This window comes from Lingula anatina, chromosome 7, assembly GCF_051362555.1.
Source record: "Lingula anatina isolate TDL-2025a chromosome 7, LinAna3.0, whole genome shotgun sequence".
NCBI lineage: Eukaryota > Metazoa > Brachiopoda > Lingulata > Lingulida > Lingulidae > Lingula > Lingula anatina.
In genome coordinates, this window is record NC_141773.1 from 16929917 (window position 1) to 16957728 (window position 27812).

General features: G+C 36.0%; 1 protein-coding gene across 14 annotated transcripts in view; it reads right to left on the reverse strand.

Moving 5' to 3' along the window:
- The window catches only part of LOC106179754 (protein TANC2), a 103183-nt gene that overhangs the window by 32734 nt on the left and 42637 nt on the right, over positions 1–27812 (reverse strand). For 8 of the 14 annotated variants that reach the window (XM_087018455.1, XM_087018450.1, XM_087018453.1 and 5 more), the window contains 4 exons: positions 19946–20131; positions 18483–18686; positions 15639–15980; positions 14972–15190 (listed from right to left, as the gene is read on the reverse strand). In XM_087018455.1, the coding sequence (XP_086874581.1) occupies positions 14972–15190; positions 15639–15980; positions 18483–18686; positions 19946–20102 (922 nt within the window). In that variant the 5' untranslated portion in view covers positions 20103–20131. Of the gene's footprint in view, positions 1–3694; positions 4309–4653; positions 6168–14971; positions 15191–15638; positions 15981–18482; positions 18687–19945; positions 20132–25565; positions 27697–27812 lie in introns of those variants that run through there. The other 6 variants (XM_087018446.1, XM_087018447.1, XM_087018449.1 and 3 more) reach the window with 6 other exon arrangements.

The window sequence follows — 27812 nt, forward strand, 5'->3', positions numbered from 1 at the left end:
CAGCAGCAGGAAAAGAAAAAAAAGAATATGTATTAATATTTGGGTGTGGTGAAATTGTTAGACATGGCAGACATAACAGGCATTATAGTCCGACTGCTAGAACCCTAGATATGGCAACACATGTGTTCAAAAGGCTACAGCTGGCTATTTGAATAATGATACTTGTTTAAAAACACTGATTAGTAATCTCAGAATGAATCCTAAATTGTTGTTATGTAAAGTATGGTTATCTTTAATAATATTTTTTTCTGTAATTTCTGTTTGTTTGTTTTCTCCCTTGCCAAGTTCATCACCCACACTGAACTGTTCCCTCATCTCACTCATCTCATTTTATTTCTAATTTTCATTCTTTTTCTAAAGTGCAATACCACATATTCATGTAGCTGTAATATCACACAGGTTCATAACTGCTGAAAATCTTTTACTTGCAGTAAATTAACTTATCCCGAAAATAGTGTAACTTATAAATGACACACTAAGCCTACTGTTATTTTAGTTACCTGAGCTCCATGAAGAAATGTCACACAGAATTGCCAAATGTCAATAAATCAGTACTTGTTATGACTTACATACAATGTCAGAACCCAATATCATATCTATTTATAAAGCAAGACAAATTAATAGCTTAAACAGTAAAATTAATGGCCACATTATGTTAAATTAAAATCATTATTCAATTAAGAAATATCAATATCAGAGGCAAACCCATCACCTATCCAAAATGACATCAATATTGATAACAATAGCATCGTCATCAGTGAATATTGTTAATCAACATACCTTTATTACTGTTACCTACAACTTGCAGACACAGGCCTAGACTCAGAGCAGTCAATGTATTGTTCCTTATAAAGTATCGCTTCATGTTCAGATATCAGCCCTTAAACTTTTTGCACACAAGCAACCACTGACAACATTACATTACTAGTATCAACAATAACAAAACAAAACAAATCAGAATACCTTCTCTAATGGGCAACATCCAAGCTACTCTTCTAAACTTGGACAGACATTTCGACAGCCATGACACAGATCATTGTCCCTCGCCAAAAAATAAATGTAGCGAAGCTGTGGCACTAGTGGAGTCTCATGCTGAATATGATATTACGTCTCGAGGTCTAAGCTCTTTCTCAAACTATTCCTGACCTATCACCAACAAAGACGACCAGCTGACTGGTGAAAGGAGGACCAATGGACTCCTGGGGAGCAGCATGGGGAAATGGCGGAGAACAGTCCAGCCATTTTTTTTTCTTCTTTATTTTTGAAAGCAAGATGATTGAACATTGATGAACAAAAGAGTTGGGTCTTTCTCTAAATACTTGAGTCAATTTAGGATGGATTCATCAGCTATTCAAACTTTGAAAATAATTTTATTAGCAGAAATATGTGATAAAAGGGGAAAAAAATCTAGAATGCTCTACTAACCCATGAGATTTACCTATAGGACTAACTGCAACTAAGGTGACCACTGTTTTGATGAAACTTTAAACACCTTACATCTTAAAACAACTGAGGCTAGAGAACACTACTAATACATGCATGTATACACCCACACACACTTACTACTTCTGAACTCTCTCTTTCTCTCCTCCCTATCCCCAATGAATGCTAGAACCCAATTCAGATTAAGTGAATGAAAGCTTATTGGATCATGTGCATATTCCACTTCATTGGCTTTATTGACCAACATGTATACACAAACATTCCACCACATCTATTGTGTTAAGGCACCTGCACCCGTAAGCTTGTATTTTATAGATTACGATCGCACATGCTTGTCTAGTGTCCCCAAACAAGGGAGCTTGCACATGCAAATGAGGCCGATTTCATTAGATTAGACTGAAATAAATTGGAAATTTTATTGTGGGGTGTAAAACACAGGTGTGGAATGCCCTGAACGGTTCAATTGTAAAAGTTATGAGTTCTTATTTTGACAGCTTGCCATGACTTCCTTGCTGATATTTTTTATAATATTATTTCAGCATGAAGTCCAGCGTAACTACTGTGTTTACTTACATAAAATCATTATTTGGGTAAAAAGGAATACTTATCATTATTTCACAGTATCATTAACAACAGTGTCATTTGTCTGAAGTGGCTGTATTCTCTCTATTATAAATCGAACTTGAAAAAGCTATCAACTAAATGAAGTTTTGAATTCTTAGCATAAACTCAAATTCACACGTCCATACACATAATGCTTATATTTCCAGTTCAATCTAAGAGTCATGTTTCTCAGCCATAACACAACAAAATCTAATTATAAAGACAACACCCTAAGGCCAGTATTGGCATGTAGATCCTTAATCCTTTAAATCAATAATTACAGCTTTAAGAAAAAATATTGTAAAAAGAAAATTACCAATAATCTCTCCCAAAATGTAACAAAATGTTTGCCCATTCCACAGGCATTTGCGGAAGAAAAGACCCACTGCCAGACTTAGGTCTACAACTATAATCCTTAAAACCTAGCCACAAGGTGAGCTTGTAAAATCAATCAAATATTTCTTGAATGAAATTCAGGTATTTAATGACATCATGACTGGTATGCTGCATTGAATTGAACTGTTTTTATAGTGCTTCTAAGTCACCATTTCTTGTTTACCAAACGGTAAAAAATCCCAATCTAAACTTCCTGGCCAGGCAAAAATGATTTCTGCATCAGTGGTTTTGATGTATTTCTAATGTATTTTATCAACAATAGAGTACATAGAGATACAGCAGTTTTGCGTCATGGAGTCACAGCAAAGTGATTGCATTTGTATTCCATTAATTTCATGTTGAGATAAAAATTCCAACTTTTAATGTGATATCTTGGCACAAAAAGTGTTGACAAGTCTGCCAAAACATCATCACATTTTGTAATATTGTGGGCATTTTGCTTTGATTAAACTTCTTTCCCCAAACTTTTCAGGCAAGAAGACTAAGAAAATAAACAATTTAAACAATGTTACTTTCTTTTTCTAATTTGACACATTACTGATTCAATTATCAACCTATAATCAGATATATCACTTTCTTCTTATTTTTTTTTTTTGACATTTTGTTGATTCCCCTATCACCAGACAAAAATAAAACTGCCAAACTTGTTCCTTAATCTCATTGGAATTACTATGTGCTATGACCAACAGCACTCTTCAAACAACCAACCAGTTTCAGTGAATATTCCCATATACACGACATTCCCTTTAGAAACTACTACCCTGCAGGTACAAAACTTTATAACACCATTGTCTGTACTTCATGTACAGTTATTAGAATCCAGTTATGTCCATTCCTGCCTCTAAGCAGTAGCCTTTGATCTTTACAGGGTTTTTAGAATTTTGCCAAGCTATCATCATGTCAGGAGCACCATACTAACACTTTGAAAGTCCACAACATTTTCACTTTAAAGTAATAGTAACTGGTGGTCATAGAGGTCAAGATATATTAGTCCCCACGCCAGAGAGGTCAACATATTAGTCCCCCTGCTCAGATGACCAGATATACATAAAAACAGAATTGTCTATATGTATTTTCCTTGCTAAAATGAAGAATTATTATAGCAGTCAAGTAGCCAGAACAGTTTTTAAGCTCTATTTAAAATGGTCTATCTGATACACAAAATATATGTTTTCTGAAAATAAAAAAGATACTGTTCTCAGAAAAGACAAGATAAACCTGAATAAAGCGTGTTAATTTTTATTTCCCTTACCTTCTATTTCCTCCTCCTCTTCTGAGTCCCACATACTGTACACATACTTGGTATCATATCCCCAGGGAGAGGAGCCCCAGGGATGGTACGTATCTCCCCAGGGCTGGTAAGACTCCCCCCAGGGCTGATAAGAGTCATAATTGTCATAGTCTGTGTACCCTGTGTAGGGGTCACAGCAATTAGCGTATCCGTTCACCATGTCGTCAAAGGAGTACCTGTCCAAGGAGGTGCTGTCGCCATAGTCCATGTTGTGCGAGTAACCGTTTTGTACCAGATACATTGTTTTTAAATTGAATATTTCTTCCTCTGGTTTGATCTGTCTATTCACTTGCAATTCTTCACAATCCAGCATTAGTTAAAATCAACACCATCAGCAGTTTCTTGAAAGGATACTGATATAGATACTGTTATTTTGTTCACTGGTTTTAGCTATAAACAGTTAAACATTATTTTTCAGGCATGTGTCTTTCTTCTAAATCAAAAGAAAGATATGTCTAAAGAATTCAAAGTTGTTTCTCTTCTGTAAAGTTTTCAATGACAACATCTACAGTTAGCTTGCAATGCAATCACTTCAAGTTAATATGGTGGTAAATCCTATATTTCCTCCATTCTTTCTGAAAATGTCAAGATTTTCATTAATTGATATTTCCTAATCCACGTATCAATTATGTAAAAACAATATTCCAATGAGATACAACATACAAACAAATTTCAACAGACTTTACCTGGGATGTATTTCTGTCATACGTAAAGGCTCAACTCCCTACTCTAAACCATCAGGCATTACCGTATATGACCACAATTATAACTGACCACAAAAACCAACCATTGCAACAAAGCAACCACCTAGCCTTTTCTGTTGTTACTGAATCCCCTGTAAAATTTTCCCAGAGCCCTAATGCTGTTAAAAACCTGTTCCAAATCGGGATCACCGTGAATCTGTTAAACTTCCAGTATACCTCTCTGCTAGGGGTCAGAATAACACTCAGCTCTCCATCTGCTAAGCACTTGTTTCAGCTCAGTTTCTTTTGTTTTTGCTCCTGGATCTTGAATTCCATACACGTTTCAAAAATGCTCCATGGCAAGGCTAGATCACGATCTTCAGATGTTTGTCGCTCATTAATTTGGTCTTTGCTCCTGCATAATGAATTCTTGAATTCTTCCAGCTTGAAAATATTTCTACTCCAAACTTTTTATTTTTGTACCAGGGGCAGATCACGCCTGTCATGCGGCCAGAGTAGTTGTCACTCTTTATTGTATTTTACCTACTAGTGGAATTCTGTCACTGCACTTGCCTGGATGCTGTTCTATTTTTAGTTGAAAACGATACGTCCAAGACTATTTGTTCTAAATAATTAGAAATACCTTCATGTGTTTTCCTTGTCTGGTTGCATCATCCTGATGCCATAAAATTCCCAACGCCGGCCCATAAAAGACTTCCATTAAAATGGCTGAGGCAGATTTGTCTATCTCAGTCCAAACGACATAGGCCTCAATTTCAAATGATGCCTTTTCAAAAATACATACAAAGATATTTGTCACTGTCACATTTATCCTGCATTCCTGCACAGGTGAGCTGTCCTTGTTGAAAAGGGATACCTGAATGAAATCTGCTTTAGTTATGTATGATCCTTAACTGCCAGAACATCATGATAAGTCATGATATTAATATCCCCCATTAAGATACTTGACTATGTAGATATAATATAAATTTTGAGAGAGAAAGAGAGAGAATCCACTTGACTCTATCGCAGTACAAATACTCTGACATCAACATCGAGGAAGGAATTCCTGACTTGGGTTAAGTGTCACAAGTTAAACATCAGTAAACAGTTCTCCTTTTAACATAGTGAACCCTTTCTGTCAGCAGACTGCTCTCTGTCCTGGATCACTGACGATATCTGAAAATGATCTGCTACAGGTAATTTTGACGTCCTATCTTCATTTCATTGTTTTATTGTGTGCAGGCATTTGAAACATGTGGATTTGAAGGCCCAGGGGGGAAAAGCATGTTTATGGGCAGTAAATGCTATAGATTGAGATATTGCATGACACTGGACTGATTTTGAATCTCTCTCTCTCCCTCTCCTCTCTTTCTGTCCTCTTCTTCCTACCCTCTGTCGTTGAATTAAACTGAAACAACTCTGGTCCTCAACTGACACATTTTATTTCAATTTATCCTTCATTTTTTTTCCCATTAAAACTGCACCAGTGCCAAGTGCCAACCCTCTGTCACCAATAAAACCACGAAGGTCCCTTGCATGACATGAAGTCATCTGTGTGTGTTGTTAAGACACGGGAGCTCCTTTTCTGCCATTTCTCATTACGTCCAATCCTAGTTTCACGACCACCTGGGAGTTAAATGGGGCAAAATGCACCAGCACCATCAGTGTCTCCACTCTAATCTTCATTCCAGAAGAAACACCACATTTTTTTTTATATAAAATTGTTTTAATTTCTTTTACCTGGCAAACTGGTGATTTTCAGTCTCCATATGCCAGCATTAGAGTAGCAATATAATGCATGCATTCACTGTTGGATTGAACACATTTGATGATTAACTTTATCATGAAGGAGCACAATTTTAATACATAAACTTTGCATAAAAAAGGGGTGATGAACACATAACCTGTCTGGAATATTTCCTCCATCTTTCATCATCCATTAGCTCTATGATTCTTCATAAAATAGATCACCAATGACAGTGTTAATCATCCCAGGTTGCCATGATTTCAGTTTTCACAATGCCTGGACCTGTTGACTCTATCTTTCCAATTGATTTGAAACAGAAAACAAAAGTGACCAATACGCAAATTAAATGTGGGGTATGAGTCTAAATTTCCAAGAGAAGTGGAAACACTGGCTCTGTTGGTAAAGATTTTTCTTGGCTGATGTCCCAAGGTTGCTGTGGTCTAGACTTGTTACATCATTGACATACCTGAGCAGAATTCATTCCAACAACAACAAAGGAAGGCAAATGGAGCTGATGCCAAAAAAATAAGTCCTAGTGTTTTCATAGAGTTAGCACCACTCTGTCAATTTGTAGAAATAAAATGACACTTTGTTCTTTCAGATTTAGTTCCTTTGGATATACAAACATCAAGCACTAAAACTCTTCCTTGTAGTTGTATTGTATAACACAGAAGTATCCTTTTCCTTGTACTTATGAAGTTCCTGCGGTCTTGTGAACATGGTGCAAATGATAATTTCCTTGCTATTTCCTTCAACACAGTTTAAGCCCTGTTCTTGTCAATCATAGCTGGCAAAAGTATTTCCCTATCCAATACACTGCGTATTTTTTCCCTTGACCATTTCCTCCTTGTATGAAAATTACTCAAATTTCAAACACCTTACTGATACTAGTATCGTATCTCTCTCAAATGGTCATTTTTTTTTTTGGTGATCATAGAAAAAGACAGTTTGACAATTTCATAAAAATTCCTTTGGTATCAAACTTACTTTCATAATTGTTTCCATAAATATATGAAGAGAGTTCAGTTTTTCTTCAACAAACTAAGATTTAATTTAGAAAAGCAAAATGAAATTTCAGAAGAACACAATAATTAGCCAAAGTAGTTAATCAATAGCAAGAGTCCAAAATTCAATTCACACGATGGTTTACAACAATCTCTAACCTGGAATCTTTGCATGTCTGCCTCACAAAAATAAAATCCCTTTTCACACACACACCTTACCATGTTATCTGTCAAGTGCACATCCTATGGTATGCTCTGCCGGAACAATCAACTTGAACACTTCACAACAAATGTTTACACAGCACATAATCTGTTTGACTTATGATATGGTGTGTTGACAGGTTATTCAAGTGAAATTAGTTTAGTATTTTCAAACCCTTGTTTCCCTTGAGAGCTGGTCTTCATTTTCTCTGTCAATACAGTGACAGAGCAGCCTGTTAGTAATATCTTCAATACAACTTTTGGTGATGTTCTTCTCTAATGAAACAAGATTTTTCAAAACACAGTGAATCAAAAAAAAAAAAAAAAAAAAAAAAAAAAAAAAAAAAAAAAAAAAAAAAAGAATAAACTCCATTTTCTTTCAGTGGTCAAATTTTTCATCTGATAATGATGGTTATCAAATTAAAAGAAACAGTGACCACATACACTCCTCTTTCCTTAGGTCCAGGATGATACAGACTTGGTTTAAGAAGATGCCATTTGTCCAGTAAATGAGAGGTGAAATGCATTAAAATGTCGCCACATGGTCGGGTCCATCATTTTTCCACAAGGCCACTAGCTCTGGCCTGAAGTAAACTGGTCACTGAGTATCGCCATGTCCCTAACATAGTGGTGATAACATCTAGCAAGTCTCTACCTGGCTAAAAATACACACTTAATGGTCTGTGTTAAAATTATCACTAAAATTGTTATTGCAATCAAAAGTGCCTCCAAACAAGAATGTACAATTCTGAGTACGCCCAACTGTCCTCCTTGAAACAAAATGTTACCAAGGCCAGGGATAGGCATGGCCTATAAAGTTTTCTGTTAGATAACAACCTCAGAATGAAATACAAGTTTGCCCCCTTGAATTCAAAGCACATCTGAATTATCTTTATTGACAAATACATATTAAGGGTCCTGTAGCAGAAAGCTTACAAGCCAAGCATGGGCATTATCAATTTTGAGCTCCTGTGGAATACAGTGATACATTTGAGACAAAGGATAGTCGTCTTGATGTGTTGTTTTACCAAATTCCATGTCATCTCTGATAATATCACGACCTCTCCTTTATTTTCAGTGGTTGTTAGTTGTAATGCACCAGTGTCAACTATTATCCTAGACCACAACTACCACTAATGATGTTCAGATATAGATCAAGAGGAGTTTAATTCCTTTTTTTTTTTTTTACTATCTCTCCTAAAATAAATATGAATAGTTCAGTATGGAATGAATTGATTCTGTATCTCTTTCTGCCAAAATCAGTCCGACTGCATTTAATCATCATGATCAGCCAGTCTCAGTCCATCAGCAGGGCTTCTCTTAATAGCTGTGCTTTGCTCACTCAGGTGGCATCCTGCTGGGCTGCTGACAGTCTCCTCATTACAACTGATGATATCAAACAGAACACTTCAGAACTGGTTGCATTTCTGCCTGCTTGCTGGCTTCTATCTCCCCAAGACACCCACTGCTTGCTTTGAGAAGACCAATTTCTTAAGAAAACAATGGATGCCTAAACCCGACACCTGAGAAAGGCTGGGATGAAGGAAAACCTCTCCTGTGTCAGTACTGATACCACTCTAGGCAGGTGTTCTACCCATCAACAGTCCACTGCTGTATCAGTTTAAGAGGTGGTCATTAGCAATACCTTGGGTGTCCAAGAGTTGTCCATGGCACAGTATACAAAATCATAAGAATAATCAGTGATCTGAAACACAGGGTGCCCTAACAGGATACCATAATACATAATTTTTTCAGTCACATTAAGTTCATTGAAAATAATATCCCATTCACAAAAAAATTATCAAATTGTACCCTAGGGAAAGTAAAGTGAACCTTTTCTGTCACTTTTAAATGAACTTAACTGTAACAACATACACTTTGATCTATATTTCCCTTCTATCGAAAAAGTCAAAGATCAATTTTTTTTACTGAAAGGTAAGAAAAACTGTAAGTTACCATACCAAAAGAACACTCCTTTTTCAGATAACTGTATGTCATCTTCTCCAATATAATGGCCAGTTTAACTTAACTGAATTGTCAGGACATCCGTCCCTTATGAATGGACTCTGAGCATTCCGTGGTCACCAAATCCTGAACGGAAGCAAATCAGATCAGTTATCACTGAATGGTCAGCATGTTCACACTTTTCAGCAATTCCTTTTTCCAGCTCTGCTGTGGTCACTTTAAACAACTGATGCTTACAAACTACACCTATGTAGTGATCATTTAATCCTTGTTATGGTCACTGTGGAGGTCAATTAATCCAGCCAATGACCAGTTAAACCTTGATCTGGTCAGGTGATAATCCCTGAGATGACCAGTTAATCCTTGTAATGGTCAGTTAATCCTTGTGGGCAGGTACTTCACATCGCTGCCCCTCCCTCTGGTCAACCTGACTGACCATCTGTTGGATTTTCACTGTTACAGTAAATCCTTCCACTAAAATATTCCTTGACAGAATTCAGAAACTGATCAACTATCACCCAGTGCTTTAATCCTAGGTGCAAGAGGTCTGTCCATTTGATGTCTTATCAGTGGTCAGGCTGCCTTTTGATGAAGTAATGTTCAAATCTAGCACTGTCACCAGTGTCCAGTAAATGTCCTCTGTCCACCTCTTCCACTGCTCTCAATTGAACCTCTTCTTTCTGTCACACTTAAATGATCCTAATCCAGACCATACCTTCATCCACATTTTCCCACCCTTAGCAAAGTCAATGACCAAATTCCTGACTTTAAAAGATGATCCATGACCGAAACTGATCCCCAGCCTGATAGCTCAGCTTAAATTCCAATGTGGCTATGGCTATGTTCACACCGGGGTCTTACAGACTTGACCCAACTCGGTCCGAACAACACCTGATCAGTATTTCTCGCAGGTACATACCTGAGTTAAAAGGTACATCAGAGATTGTAACTGATCCAAAACTGTCATTTCAGCTTGAATTCCTGTGTCTACATCCTGTGAGACAACATTTTCCATTGAATCAGAGTGAAATGCCAGGGAGTCTAATCGTTTTGTGGCCACACCTTCAAAGTAATAGTTGGCATTCAGTTAACACTGGAAGTTGAAATTAAATCACTAGTGGACAGGGCCTCGGCAATTCTGACTAGAGTGGACATATTTGCTACTGTGGTGAAAGTTAGGGTTCAAACCATATGCCTTATTTCATTGAACATTTAATTTTCCACTGGGAAAATGATTTTACTTGCATTTCTTTTCATAAAACTATTTTTTTAATTTAAGTTGCTTAATATTTAATCTCAAGTTTTATTTCAATGGAACCCGGTTCAGTCTGATCACAAAATGTGGCTGATTCATGAAAATTTCCAAAATTTTCCAAAAACAATGATTTCTATTAAAACGCATAGCAAACTTTCCTATCCTCACAATTTGCTGCTTTGGACACAGACTAATTGCTCAATCATACATATATATGTACATAAGTAATACTTACCTTATCTAGCTACATATATACTTACATAAACAAATTCTTCGATAACATTCTCCTTATTACCAACTGTCTCCCACCTACCCCTTCAAAGCTAAACATCTGCTGTGCCGAAACATCTAGTCAGAAATATTCATCAAACCAAGAATAAAATCATTTCTTCCACCTGGTCTACAAGGGGCACTTGCCAGCCACGACATACTAACCAAATTTTATGCCTGATTATAACATATATAATATAATATAGTTCAACTGTCATTGTATTCAGTACACATCACTGATTTACATATATTATTACACCAGTTCCTGAACACAGAGGCAAACTTAATGATTGCAGTAAAACATGCAATGTTTGGTTAAGATTAAGTTGCAAAGACTCATCTTTTTCGTGTGTAAATGATCCACGTCCAGACAAAAGTAATAAATTTTCCTATTTTTCAACTGAGCACATGTGGGCTCTTATTTTCAATCAAAAGTTTCTAGTTATCTTTTCTTTTACCAGTTAATCAGATGAAATAAACACAGCAATCTAGACATAAAAATTTCAAAACTGCAGTATTAGTTATAAAACATTTAATCCAATTGTTTAAGTTGTTTGAATATATCCACAATGGAACCCCTGTAATATCGACATCTGGCAGTGATATTTCTGTGCTCAAATAATGAAACAAAGTAAAGCGACTACAAATAAATTGTAAACAAACACTGCGGCTTGTGAAACAACTCTATTTATCACACACAAGCTCCATATGTCAATAAACAGTGACTGCATGGTTCACTTCTCTGTAGGTATTACTGCAACCCAGGCATATAATATATAAGAAATACAATACACTTATACATAATAACTCCTCCTTTCACTATCAACATCAAACACTTTCCTTTTCAGACACATGATAATCACAGGTATAGGTGTATCAAATACCTGGATGAGCTACCTGTTCTAATGCAGCACAGATAGGTACCAGACTTTAGATACATCTAAATTATTATGAAAGTCAAAATAATCATCTAATAATTTCCTTACCATATATATTTTTATTACATCACCTCAAATTCCTAATATGTCAGTTATAAATGAAACTTGTCAAACACCTGATGCATCTGTACCAAAGAAGAGCTGAAAATAATATTGGCAGATAAACCAAGTAAACTATACCAACAAATAACCCCCATGGAAAAGTTCCCACAACAATGCACTCCTTCAAAACTTACTGGTCTAAACTTGTGGCAAATAACTTTTAAAGATCATACTTCCATACAAGCGTGTCATAAATTCCCTTCATTTTTTTAAAAAAACAAATATGTCTTTTATCAGACACATTTCAATGATAAAAGTACAATGGCAAATGCCATCACATCTTCAAAAGCATGTTTACTATTATGCACCCTAAATGCTTCACTCTGATCAAAGGCGGAACATGACCCAAGATGCCTTGTACAACACACTTCTCTGTCATGCCAACCGATGCTTCGATTCTTCGTCACAATGGCAACAATTCTGTAGCAGATCACATGACATTAACTGAAAAACTCCCAAAAGTTGACTGTAAAATTATAAGCAACAAGTTTGATTTTATGACTTATTTTAGGTATCTGGCAAAAGAAAAATTGAGTGAATATTTAAAGCAAAATGAAACAGCTAGAACTAAGTGTTAAACTCCATTGCAATAAAATAGAAGGAACTACAAATATTTATCAAATTGTATGACAATAGACACAGAATATCACTGGACTTCACAGCACCATATCTTTTATAAATCTTTGAAAATAATTCACAGTGGACTTTAATTTCAAACCACTCAAAAGCTTATTAAGCATCAAATAACCAGTAACCATAGCAACAAATGGTCTCTGCTGAGCAAGGTCAAATGACAATGTCCACTTATCCCCACACATGCCCACTGGTCAAGTGATTTTCTAAATTCTTTACCAGCTGGTGACCAGTCCATATGTCACTAGTGATGTCCAGTATGCCCAAATATGGGCCAAATTATGAGAGCATGGTGAATTATTATCCACTTAAAACTATTAAAATACTTTGTAAATTTGTCAATTATCTCTGTTACTTTCCTAACCCCTGTAATTTGCAAACTGACGACACAATTTAACAAAGGTTTTTGTGATAGAAGTAATTTTTAGACATAAAATTCAAGTTCACAGCACCTGCTTCTTATCACATAAAAAACAGCTATGGAAACTAACTTCCTACTTTATAATTAATTCCTATTCTTCCCCCACCTACCAAGTGTAACATTTTTTATCACCACTAAGATGCTGCAACTTTCCAAAAGCCACCCTTTATTAGAAGGACTTTCACTACCAACAATGAAAGCAGACATCAAAAAGATGAAATTTTGATAAGTACTTATATACTTCTAAATTGCAACATAAACTATTCACTCTGGTGAAAGAAATGGGGCTCTCAAGTTCTAATGCCTCAGGCTTAAGCATCAGTTACTAGCAAAAGTTGAAACGTACACCTCTCAAATAGACTACCAGGTACAACAATGACTTCTCAACCCTTGTGTAGACATGTTTAGGTTGTAATACTATCTTCTTGTTAGCCAACTTTCACTTGTCCCACAAAGTACAATAACAAAAGTATTGACACCTGTATTAGCCATGGGTTTATAGCAGTTATTGTGATCTACAAAGGGAAGTCATCTTCACGCAATGGTGCAGTGGTCCATGTTGAAAGTTCCTGTCAATTTATGTCAAAGTTTTATGTTTTTATGCTTTTGCTTTTCTATTTTTATCATTAAATTTTTCTAAATATGAGACAGCAGACTTCAGCATTACAACAATGCAAAAATGCAGGATGAATTGACACTTTTTCTAAAGTAAGCCATACTGCTAAAAAACAATTCCAAGTATGACAAATTAAATATGCAGTTTTCAAATCAACCTATTTTTCAGAAACATAAATTTATTCTGCAAACCAATTAAAATTCGACAATAGGATGTCCTGTTCTTGGATAAAAACATATATGTAATAAAAAAATCTTTTTTTGCGGATCTCAGATGCGGAAATGACAAATGAGAATAAAAGGAGGCAGACAGACAGAAAGGGTGGATAAAACATAATACATTCTAGGCATACCAAAGTGTCTGTTAGCTCAGGGCTTCTCAACCTTAAGGTTAGCACTATCTTTGATCTATTCTGTGCCAAAGACTCGAGCACCACACCTAAGTCTAGAATACATGGTGTATATATTTAGTGCACCTATAACTGGGTGTGAGGATTAATAATTGTAACTGGTGAATTTTCTTTTTTTCCCCCTTTTAATCTAATTACAAGACATCTCCTTTTAATCATTTATTCATGTATTTCAAAATAAAATCTTGCATAAAAATAAAAATCTTAAAGCTATTTATATTAGCATATAACATATCCCGAACATTACCTAATAAAAAATTTCAATGAGATAGCACATGAATATGTCAACCCACATCAGCTTACCATTTACCAATCATTTCATCATCAATCACACAGTCACTTACCACATTACCAATGTATAGGTGTAAACAAAGGGGTTCGATCATGTCATATCTTAGACTATACATATTATGTGAGAACATAACGCTCACTACATTCTTAAAATTAATGTAACAGATAAGGTAGATAATGTTCATGACCTTAGAGGAACAGGACAAGGAACTATGCTAGTTAAAAATATCACATTAAAAAAAAACACACACACACACACTGAGGACTAAATAAAAAGTCAAGATTGTGCTTGGTGAGATTTCATCACAACTAACACACTACAGGTAGACTGTGAAGAGAGTTCCAGCAGAAACACAATCATCACATTGAGAACAGTACAATATAAATCATCACAATCACAACAACAAATATACAAAAATATAAAATGAGAAAAATTTAAAATAGAAAATCTGCATATGCACTAGAAGGGGATCTTGTTATTAATTTTTTTCAGCACTATTGAAATATAGGCCCAGTCTCCTTTTTAAATCAACATTTTTTAAACTTTTTTCCATTTCTAACCAAGCTCAGTTTGCATTGTATTATTTCAATATTACAAAAACAAGCAACAACCAAAAAATCCTAGTGAGAGTCCAGTGAAACATGATCCCCTTCCTTTGTGATGCCTATTTCAACTACAAAATTCCAGCCATCTTCCTACCTGTCAATGTAGACATGGGACTGGTATCAGAGAACTTCTCAAGGTCTGGAGTTGCTGCTCCACTGCTGGCCAATGAGGAGACACTGGTGAATGTGTCCTCCGTCTGAATAGCCGACTGCTGCGTTTCCACCTCTCTGTTGCCTAGCAACAAGCCTAACCTCATCATCAGGTCATTTTGGGCTACGGCCGGCGGAGGGGGAGGGGGGCTCTCTGTCTCATCTGGAACAAAGTGTGAGATGGGTTAGATGATTATCATTCTGTTACGTTTTATACATTTAGATCCATATTAACATATGGACAGTATTGCCCTGGAGTTAAATGGTGTGGGTGTGTGTATGTGTGCGCGTGTAAGTGAACACACATGTACACATACATAGGTACATCCAAATGCACAATCTAGGCTAAAAGAAAGCAGAATATGATCAAGCAAAGCTAACAGTAGATAAAATATTTGTTACAAAGTTTTATGAAAGTTTATCCCATACTTCAAGATCAGTACTGGCTTTTTAGAAGCAATAACTGGAAATGCGCAAAAAAAATAAATAAAAAATAATAATAATAAATAAATAAAAGAAAAAGAAAGTGAGAGAGGAAAAGTAGTAGTGAATTCAAGTAAAACTAGTGAAGGCCATAAGTAAGCTTCTTGGTTAACTATAACATAACATACTTGTGTGTCCTTCTTTGACTGCTAAATTTTTCACTGCATTATTCTCCTTTTTATCCACTTTCTTGTCTACTTTCTTTTCCTTGGGTCGAACTTCCCTTATCCGCTGGTTATCCACTTGTATTATCCGGTTATCCAGCTGCTCATGAGATTCATCTGACGTATCTAGAGATGTGACTGTCACAGACAGTGCACTCCTGCTAGTTTCTGCGGTGCTGTTGAGATTCTCATTGCTGGAGTAGTTTAATGGTGGAGGTGGAACAGGAGGAGGTGCAACAGACAATGGCGTACTGAAGAATTTTGGTTTCCGCCGTGGGACTGGTGGAGTGCCATTGGCCAGAGGTGCTGAAAGTACAATATTAATAAATATTTATAGAATTTTATTTATACAAAAACATGCATCGATTGTATTATGCTTTGAAAAATGGGATTATAAGCAAACAGTGTGCAAAGTGAGTGGACATGTCAGGAGTGAAAACATTCTCAACAGCAAATTATTTTTTATGATGCAATGACAGCCAATGGTGTACTTCTATCCTTTAATTTTCAACATATTTAGGTTTTATTATTAAAACACCTTACAAACAATTTGTGTATGGTTAATTGCGTTAGCGTTAAATTCTCCCTTCTGTAAATGTTATCATTCACAAAAAAATATGAAATCAGGTTCTCTGGGTCTGAGGAAGTAATACAGCCTGGAAGTTCCACACCTGTCTGAGTATAACATACAATGATGTTATCTCCTTTATCTGAAAAGTTTACCCCTGTGTTGCTCCCAATAACATAAAACTGCTGTAACTTGTCTTCAATATAAAGGATAATGGCTATAGCTGGAGTTTATGCTAATAGCAAGCATTTTTACCCCATTCAATTCTGACGATCCATGCAGTACTTACTGCCCTAGAGTATCTTATGCCCTAAGCAATATAAAATGGAGGACTGAAAGCTATTATTATTTTTTGAAAACAGACACAAGTCTTCACAGTTAGAAAACCTCACACCTTTCAATACAAGACACAAGACAATTTATCAAAAATCTTAAATATACCTTTCATTGTTTTCTCTTTCTTGAGGCAGCATCGTTTAAATTATCTAACTTGTCAAGAGTGCATCTTTTTGCGTTCCCTTATTCATACCACGGACATGAGATATAGGCAATAATCAGGCAAAATAATAATTATTATAACAATAGCAGAAACGACCCCATAGTTATGTAAAGCAATACATATCATAATTCCATGACAATTTTTGATCCACTGCCATGTTAAAAAGATTAACGCAATGGGCAGAAGTGTGATTACTGGCAATAATTCCATTAAATGAAATCAATCACTTCCAACCATACAAAAGATTGAATATTACAATCTGAATATATCCAGATCCTATTAGTCCTAACTCTTTCTATTCTTCTAAAATAGGATCAGCCTGCCCCCAAAGAGGTTTTTACTCTCTAGTAACAAATCAAGAAGGCTACCCTTTGCCTCACTAAGAAATGTATTTGTTGCCCCGAGAAACAAGACTTCCTAAAATCATTAATAACATGATTTCACCCTCATATCCTCAAAAAAGAACTGTGACTTGGATAGATTACAATGACTGTGGCTCTAGCCATTTCAACCTACTAATAATAAAGTAATGAACATCATAATTTGCTGTGGTATAGAATCATGCTATTTATTACATTTATTATAGGTGGTCAAACATGGGTCACTAGAAGTCCAGACATCAAATGACCACTGGGTGCCCATACCAAAGATAATGTCCACCACTGCGAAAAGTCACAGGTCACCATAATAATGACCACTCCAGATATTGAATGGTCAGCCATTGAGCCGCGGGTGATTTAGTTGATGCATTCATATAGCAGATGAAGATACAGCCATCACAGCATGCTTTAACAAAAGGAGTCCAAAGCATGTTATCAAGTAATCAACTCCTCTGTTGTGTTTTGTTCTTTTTCCTCATTAATACTTTCCGTATCCATATTGTATTGAATTCATACGTGACTATCAGCTGGAATCAATCAATTTACTTAATCCAATCACCAATTCCACAGAAAAGGCTAAGAGTAAAAAATGCATTTTCACCTGTGCCGCTTTAATTTGTCCACTACGTACACCATTTTCACATCAAAGAATAAAGAATTGATCCTAAAGTAGGATAATGCAAGTATCATGCCTATCTGCCCTGCTAATTAACGGTCAGTACCACCTTGATCTGGACAGCAGGTGACCAGCGGTCATTAGGCCTGCCCAGCATGATATGTCAAATTAAGAAGCAATTCCAAATTGATCTAAAAGTTTGATGACCATTAATGTCTTTATATCTATCAACATTAAGGTCCCAGTGACATGATTATTTACTTAGAAGTGGGAAACATTAAAGGTTATCAATTGATGATGAAATGAGTTAGAATTTCATTATTTTGATCAAAAAAATATGAACAGAGCATTTGACCTTGCCACGACAGTGATAGACTCATTATTATTATTATTTTATTTTTTTTGAAAGGTAAAACTTATATCTAAATTTAAGTACACTTCTTGAAAGAAGATGATTTATGTAATTGTATGATCAGTCTATGAATACATTCATTGCAACCACTCACAGGATACAATGTATTTTTTTCAGCAAAAAGAGGTCTAATTATTTATACTACGGAATGTAATAATTTGAGTGATCTTCTTCAAAGGCAGATCACTACAAAATCTATGGTCCTGTTCACAAATTAACTTAAGCCGTGTGTGTGTGTGTGCATGCCACGCGTGTGTATGTAAGCATATGTAAATGCATGTGTCTTAACCTGCCTCTTAAATTCAACTCAAACACAACCTTAACTCTACTCACCATCACTGAGCATGTAGAAAGGTTTTGGTGTGGTCTGTGTGGCCATCTCTGTAAGTGGGAAGTGGTTGTTGTCCAGTTTGAGATGCATGTGGGCAGCGTAGTGACCATTGGTCTTCAACTTCGGCCTGTGAGACGACAGGAGGGCAGTGTCGCTGGTCTGCCTGATGTGGTTGGCATTCAGATTGTGTGGCATGGAGGAGTACACTGCAATGGAGAATACAATACACTTAAACACTGGTGGAGTCAGGAAATCAATGAGCAAGAGGAAAGGGCACAAGGAGATGTTTGTCTGACTTGTTCTTTTCCCCCATCCCTGTATATAATGAATACTATTTGATGACAATATTATACCTGGAATGGGATGGAAAATTGCCTGTGTTCATCCTTTTGTGCCTTTTTTCTTCCTAGCATAGAGAGAAGGATGGGGAACTTTCAGAACTGAGAGGGAGCATGTGTGCCTGCAGTGAACCCCTCCCTCTGGATTTATATTTTTTAAGATATAAGACATATACTGAAAGAAAAATGAGCATTCCTTGGAAAGTCATGAAATAAACTTACAAGAAAAATAAGGAATTTTAGGAAAGTTTAAAGAGACTGCAAATTGCTCATGGTCTGGCATTTCAGTTAAAATTTTAATGGCAAATGAAAACAATACTGTGACATTTAAATGCCAACAGTCACCAATCAAATTACTTTCCTCATTTCATTCTCATTTAATGCCTTATATATGTTGACAGGGTTATAACATAAACAACCTCTATAAGTTTGCGGATCAATAACAATGATGATTCTGATCCATCATTGTGGCATATCGACTACAGCAGTCTCTTATCAACAAACACACATTTTACAGTGACGCTCTTGCGCTCCATCAATGTGAAACTCAATGACAATGTCAAGTTGCTCTCTCTCATACCCATGATATGCACACACACATGCACACACACACACATGCACATTCATTAACATACCCGCACATACAAACAAACAAAAACAAATTTATGCTATATGCCTTATTTTTAAAAACAAGAAAGAAGTACTTCTGACTATAACCCCAGTGCACATTAAGAATAGAAGGTCTAGTTGACTAAACACATTCTCCATAGCTTTTATTCCTCTTCCACAAGTGCACATTACATTCTCTTCTCCTCAGGCCATTTTCTCATCCATTATCCACACACTGTGACCACACAGTGGCAAGGCAGAATAGCTATAGACTGAACAAAATCTTAAATGAATTTCAACAAAATTTCTCCAAATAAAGAAAGAAAGAAAAAAAAGAGAGAAAGAAAGAAAGAAAGAAAGAAAGAAAGAAAGAAAGAAAGAAAGAAAAAGGAAATGTGCAGATAATCATCTTAAATATTATAAAGTCAACTTTATGTAGTCAGCTATCTGTTATTAGCAGTCTAAACTTAGAAGCCTGAAAACTTAACACATAAAGTGGCAAAGGCCCTGAGACTTACTTTCTCCCTCACACAGTGGACACTCATCACTGCTGAACATGCACATGTAACATCTCTCGTGTCCGCACGTGTCTATGAGCCTTCGTTTCTTCCCAGTGTCAAAAGGCATGTGACATGCCGCACACAGGTCTCCGGCAGCCTGCGACTGCGGCTCCATGATGCGGATGCTACTCAGGGACCTGGCATCTAGAAAGATAAAGAATATATAAACGTAAGTACTAGATTACCTAGATGATCTTATATGTGAGTGTTTCAATATACTAACACATGCATATAACCATATGTATGCATGTGCACACACACACACACACACACACACACACACACACACACACACACACACACATGTTTGTGCACACACACACACATACACACACACACACACACACCACACACACGTTTGTGCACACACACAGGCACATCCTTGCAAATATATACACACAAAACATACATATTAAACACTGCTCACTAACACTATACAATGTTCCATATCAATATTCACCTTCCTTTCTCCACTGCACACATCAGAAGATGGCTGAATGCTGCAGCCCTTTGTATTAAACACTAATATCTAATAGTCCAGCCACAAATGACCAGAAATAATCCACACTACATTTATATCATGTTGAGTAATGTCCCCTTTTGGCCATTAAATCATCAGGCAATGCATTAGTATGGAGAATGTTGTGCTCAGCAGTATTAGTTCTATATGTTGATGGTATTTGAGGGTAATTACATTTGTATTTGTGAGCGACCAGATATCGTAGTGATGATTATTTTGTGAATGTATAACGTGTGTGTGTGTGTGTGTGTGTGTGTGTGTGTGAGGTGTGTGTGTGTGTTAACATGTGTATTACAGGTGTACATAATTATAACCAAATATGAACATTAACAATGTTTACATATATATATGATTTACAGTGCCTCTCCCCTCACAGCAGCCTGTTGAAGGGGGCAATCTATATTTTTATTGAGTGGGACATAAAATTTGTAAGCAACCTGTTGAAGGGGGTAATCTATATTTGTATTGAGTGGGACATTAACTTTGTAAGCAGCCTGTTGAAGGGGGTAATCTACACTTGTACTGGGAGGGACGTTAACTTAATTCTTTCCTCCCAGGATCCGATTAGTAATGATGAATGGAAGCATCAATCAAATTCAACAGATTTTCATTGCCACTGAGAATATTCACTATTGATCTCCATTCTAGATCTCTTTGAACCATCTTACAGCAAGGAAATCTAATTCACTTCTAAGGCATCAAATCACATCAGGATAATTTTCTAGAGCTATTCTTATGCAGCCTTATGCCTAAAGAAAGCAATTCCTGGCTTATGCTTTTTGTATATTACTTTATTCCAGATTCTTGCAACTGGTATTTTTCTTACAAATCTTCAGGGTTCAAGCAAAATAGGTGACTGCTCATATTTATTGCTTTTTAATTTTTTTCCCCTACCATTTTGAACTCCAGGCTGAAACGCCCATTTTGCTCTTGCCCAAGAGCACCTGAGCATTGTACGAATACAGTGTCATACAATGTAATACTGCAGAAAACAATTACGCCTTCTTTGTATCTCCCACTTAAATTCTGATTGCATATCCTGAAGGATTACTGTAAGGTAATACCACAAAAATCCTTGTTATTGTCCTTATTATGGCTATTATCATCATCATATCCTCTTCGGTACACGTCTAATTGAATCCTGTGGTGTCGCTATTACCTCACCATATTTCCTGCTACTTTCTTGATAATTTTCACTTGTTACAAGTAATCTCTTTATTATTAAACAACTTTAAACTTACTGACTGTTCTTATGATGATTATACTGCACATGAATTTTTTTATTGTTACCCTCAAAATGATCAAAGCCTGCAATCACATCTATTGATCGGGAATGAACAGTGATAAACAACCTATAGAAACTGTTGTTCCAGTATCAGTATCTATTCAATGACAAATCTGTATACAATGCCTAATATTCCCAGATCTACAAGCTAGCCATTTTTTAGTGTGTGTGTGCGTGTGTGTGTGTGTATGGGTGGGTGGGGGGGTGCTCTGAAAAAGTGGTCCTTTTTTTTCTGTTAAACGTTGTATTTTTATTTTGAATCAATTCCGATTCAGAGAATACCTTTTGCTAGCCAAAAGGACTGTTCATTCCACCCCCCACCCCCCCCACACACACACCAACACCTACTGGATTGAAAATAAACTTGCTTGTATATACTTGTTAGGCAAACTGTCTAAGAAACAAGATTATATTTTACCGAATGAAAATCAATTCTGATCCAGCAAATTAAATGTAAATGTACCTATTTCTGAACAAACCGTAGCAAATAGCGTGTTTTATACCATGACCAATTTTACCCAAAAATAAAGTGATCTGCATATCAATAATGTTAAGATCATATCAAACTGGCCTGACGTAGACGGTAAACAACATCCTATATGGTGACTCACGTCTGTATTATGGTGGCTTCTTTATGTCCCAAATCAGGTGATAAAAGGAAAGAGAAAACTTTGAATTCCTTTCATTCTTCTGAATTTTCCCCATCAAATATGCAACTACCTACTCAGAATTATGAAAAAGGAAAAATAAATGTTTGATTCGTATTTTCTGCATTAAGTATTTTTTCAATCAAATGTCACTTACGACAGAGAACAAGGAAGGAAGAGAAACCATGACAATACAGTATACATATATCATGAACTTCTTTTGCAAGGTTGCCAGCCAGTATGTTCATTATGTTTTTTCTCCAGTAATTAAATTAGCTTGGTGTTATTGCTGGTGTCTTTAGATAACTTTAGCGACAATTTTGAACCTACAACTTTGTTGTAAGTGAAATGTTTTGCTCTCATATTAGCTTTTTAGAAAATTAAATAAAAAGAATATCTATAAGAAAATGTTTGTGAGGTGAAGGATTTCCAGTGTATATGGAATCATATAACCTTTGTCATTTGTTCTCCAGCTTACATTATCCAGCAAGATCTGAATGTTATCGAAATTACTTAACTCTTGAAAAATAATGTATCTGACCATGCACCCACATAATGTCTACCTCACAAAATTTTTCAATAACAATCAAAAGTTTCATCTATCACACCACAAGGATACCTATTGATTTTTAATAAAAAGCACTATTTCTAAAACACTATCTCATCTTCAGGCATGCCATCATGGTTAACAGTTTTCCCATGGGAAAAATAATGCACTTTTTTAATTCTGCACATCATCATACCCAGTCACACAACAATCATTCAACATAACAGGTACATAAGGACATAATTGTTGCAGGGAAATGTCTGGGTCCTATACGGTCTACTGAATACTGCATCCTTGAAACAAGTGATGAATTTATATACTGCTTACCTAGATTCCATTGTATTTTCAAATTGGTTTTGTGTAAAGGATTTCCTTTAATCCATGATGAAATTTCCATTATTATAAAACAGCATTAAAAATTAATATTATCTAGAGCTCATAATAAACATTTCAAATGTTATTTGGCAAGAACTCAGAGCACCTAAAGGCGCCTCAACTCCTCTGATCATCACAACCATTTTCTTCTCCGTGTTGTCTTCACAAAAGACTATTCAAAACTGACAAACTTTTTGCCATCAGGCTGAAAACAATTAAAATTCATATCACAGAAGATACTCACTTATCAAAGTTCTTTGCTGTGCCCTACAAGTAGCAATGCTCTCCACACCTACAGAGATTGTATTTTTCAAGAAAAAAATGTCTGGTTAAATTCTTTACAGCTGAACTCTTCAAAATTTCAGAGTTGTTCTTGAACAGGAGCAAGGGTTGTGCCTGTGATATATTACGGATAAGGTTACTTTCAATTTCTTAAAATTTTCCACACATTTTATCCATTAAAGTTGAATTCCTAACAATTGTGAGTAAAATGAATCAGTATGGCACAATGGCATAAAAAAGTCAAATAGTTCCTTTGTAGAAATATTAATTTAGGTAACTCTGGCATTTGCAGGCAAGATAAGTAGAATATTGATAGCAATTTTCATTCCTTCTGACATCAACTTTGCTCTGAATCAAATATCTATACAGGGATTAACAAAACATAAAATATAACCAAAATGCTGTTAAGTCCAAAATTTGAGAGGACACTTTCAGTTCAACTGTCATGGGCCAGTTAATCTCTACATCTGTGTCTGTTTCTAAATAATGTTTCTTTAAAACATAATAATTAATTATTGTTATGCATAAAATATGGATTTTGAAATGATGTACATTATATATAAATGATCTGATAATGCTGCGTTCAGAAAATGCAAGTTAAACTGAAAATATGTGCTGCAGTTATTGGTGTGTGTGTGTGCATGCATTTGTGTGTGCCCGAACATGGGTATATATGAATACACACAAGCACATTATGTTAACTAGATGGCTTAATTATCTAATATAAGCATTATGTAGGAATAAATATTCAGCACTCAATTATGAATGCACTAAGATCATGCCAGAAGGCTCCGTGTTGACATACACTACAGTAACCTGAAGGAAATAGAGTCCGAGACAACCACGTTGTAATCTATATAAAACAAGGTCTCTGCACAACTTCTTCTCATGTAAATTAATAGACACTTCAAGGCTTTTTCTACCTGCAACCTTTTTTGGCTCTTAAAAAACCCTGCTTCACAAATTTTACATATTATAATTTATCTTAAGTTTGCATTTTTTTTTACAGGTTATAAAAATTACTTGAAATTTGTCACTATCCCAAGACAACAGACAATGAAACCATTTACACTGACAACTACTTTTACTAAATACTTTGATAAACTGAAGTAAAGAATCTATTGCTCACTTTCTGATATCTACCAAAATAATCAACAGGTTAAGCAGGGTCTCCCATAGATGGCTATGATCTTATTTCTGCTGTATTAGGAAAAATCATATCATCCATCTAAAACAGACAAGGAAACTAGATATGATAATGATTCTCCTAACAATTCACACACAAAAAAATTCAAAACAGATTTCAAATGATATATATCTTTAACTGAATAAAGTAGGATGAGTCATTTTAACTGGGAATGTGCTTTAGAATCAGAAATTTACGTGATCCTTTAATTTGTTGAGTTGTATGGCTTGAAAAACCCTAAAATTAATTTCATTCTGAGCTTTGTTCAGCTTTTTGATGTCATAGTAAAGATAATCTCACACTTTACACTCTTCACTGCACAATAAGCAAAACTTTTCGGCATTGTGGCAGAACGGTAATGTAAAAGACATCCTTCTTAAATTCATCACATAATGATCTAATTATGGGAATATGGGAACTGCATACTGAAAGGATATATATTTTTTACCTATGTTTTCAGCCTAAGAGACAACATACAAGCAAGGTTATCTTAAATTCTTAACAGCTGGTTGATAATGTAAATGTTTGCTTGTCCTGATGAGTAATTTCAATACGTACTAACTGAGATTCAAACAGTCTATTTCACCCTATAGTTCTAAATTTCTCTTTCTCCCTACAGTGCATCCTAGTCTCTCTCTCTCTCTCTCTAGCATATCCACCAGCATACTTATCAACAGAAATACACATACCATACCATCTAATGTACATTGTACTTTTGTCCACTTTTATGGCTCACCTGGTCTCAGCAGATTTGACCTCTCAAAAAATGAAGCGTATCTGTTTGTGAATATCATTCTGTTCTATGGAATTTATCCCAAGTCTTTGTACTGTATTCTCCGGTGTAAGTAAGGCTGTACTTAGGGTAAGACGTTCCAGTATTTCCTAAGCTGTCATAATCCTGATCCTAGTCATTTTTCCTCAATTGTAAGCCATCATCCATGACAAGCAATGACAATCATCAAAATGTTTCACTTCTGATCCATAATTACCATCAAGATTCTGTGGAGGTCTTTGAGTCTTCTGTAAACTTAATGTGCCCCAGTGTCTCCTCAATCATGTCACTGTACCGGTTACAGGTGTTAAGACGTCTCTTAAAGGAATACCCTTATGACTCCGGCTTCTATGCTTAATATAATATGTCACCTTCAGTAACATACATGACCCTTTAAACCTGTGGAGTTGACCTTAGGATCTAAGCCAACAATCTCTCTGTCTATTAACTTTTCCACCTTCTTCCAGAAAGAACTAACGAGTTATTTTCCAGTGAATTTAATCGAGTCCTGTCTGTCAATTGCAGTGACCTATGAAACAATGTGGATATCCAAACTGTTGCTGTGGCTGGATCCTAGTGTCCGTCTTGTCCAGTGAGCTCAGATGACCCCAAGCTGGGCATTCATCCCAGTTTTTGAGAGGTGACCGACAGACTTCTGCCTCATGCAAAGAGAGACAACACAAAAAAATCAAGCTGAAAATTCCAATGTTCTTTAGCATTGAATTATGTGACTATCCAGTCTTGACTTGACCTTGATGCCGATGTGATCCAAAAATTTCAGTTTATATCAGGTGGGATGAAATCTGGATCTTATTCCACATAAAACATCAGTAAGTTGTCATCAGGAGAAAGAATACCCAATGTGTTCCGTAGTTGATTTCCAAAGGTCCTATATTCCAGCTGATTTGACTGTATCTAGCACAGGTGGCAGGCTATCTATAGAATGATGACACACAATTTCGGTTTTCATTTACAGGTGACTTTACTGACTGTTCAGTTGACCTGTAGATCTTACTTTATCTTACCCGTTTTTTTAAAATGACACAAAAGTCTAGTTTCTGAATGAACTTCCGTCTACAGGTAAGAGAAGGCATGAAGTCCTGTCCCAACTTTTAACTGTACCTGGGTTAGTGACACCTGCCATCCGCAGGTATTTCCTGTCAATGTGATGAAAAGACCTTGAAACTTCTCCCTCAGTGAAGCTCAGATAATCTATGGCTGTTATGAGGCTGGGGACCATATCTTAATGACAACCACAATAATTCCTTACAGAGCAATGAATGGTTACCTGTTATTATCAAATTTAGTAGACAAAAATCTCAATCTTTTGGACAGTCAATTGGCTGTTTGCACGTTGTATACAAGTCTGTGTCCTCCTCATACTTTTTCCTATTCTTAGGGCACGGAGTGATAGGCATCTCTCGATCAACAATCTCAACCTTAAGTCTTGTCAACAATCCACGACCATAGGGATTTGTCAACCAACATTTATAACATGGCTTTCCTTGAGAAATAAAACACACAAATTTGCTTTTTCTCTTTTCCAGTCTCCAGCGCAAATAACATTAATCCCGAACTGTCAGATTCTCAAGAAGTCACCTACTTAAGCTCTGCCCTCCAGTAATGTTATCTGGTTCAAATACTCCACAGAGTTCAGTCCATGTTCGCTTTTCACGCAGTTCTCTGGGCAAACTGAGAGAATGATTCAGTGGTCCTACTTTACCTTTGCACGGTCCTTTCTACAGCCTCGCTGTGGTTTAAAGTTTACTATGTATTTTCACTTTTCATGCCCCCTTGCCCTTGATCCTTGACTCAATGAGGACTGAGAGCAGTTAATAAAACCTGGCAGGCTGTCAATTAAGTTTGTGATATTTTTTTGCGATACCCTCTGTATCTAAGTCCATGCAACTGAGCCATACATGATTGACAGTCTATATAATCCAGCCTAGAAGCCCATCAAATAGTTGACAATATATTTTCTTCTCTCACTCCACCTTTAGTGTGAGTGAACCATGACTTGACATTAAGAAAGGCAGTCTATAATAAACTGTCTGGTAGAAAAAAAGATATTCACTTTCAATACAGCTCTCAAATGCTTGCATGGAAAAAGAAAACCCCAGAAGACTGACTGATGCAGAAACTAGTCCTTAAAAGAGTGTTAATTATTTAACAATATATTTTCATTTCCATCAACTGACAGTTGACAGGGCC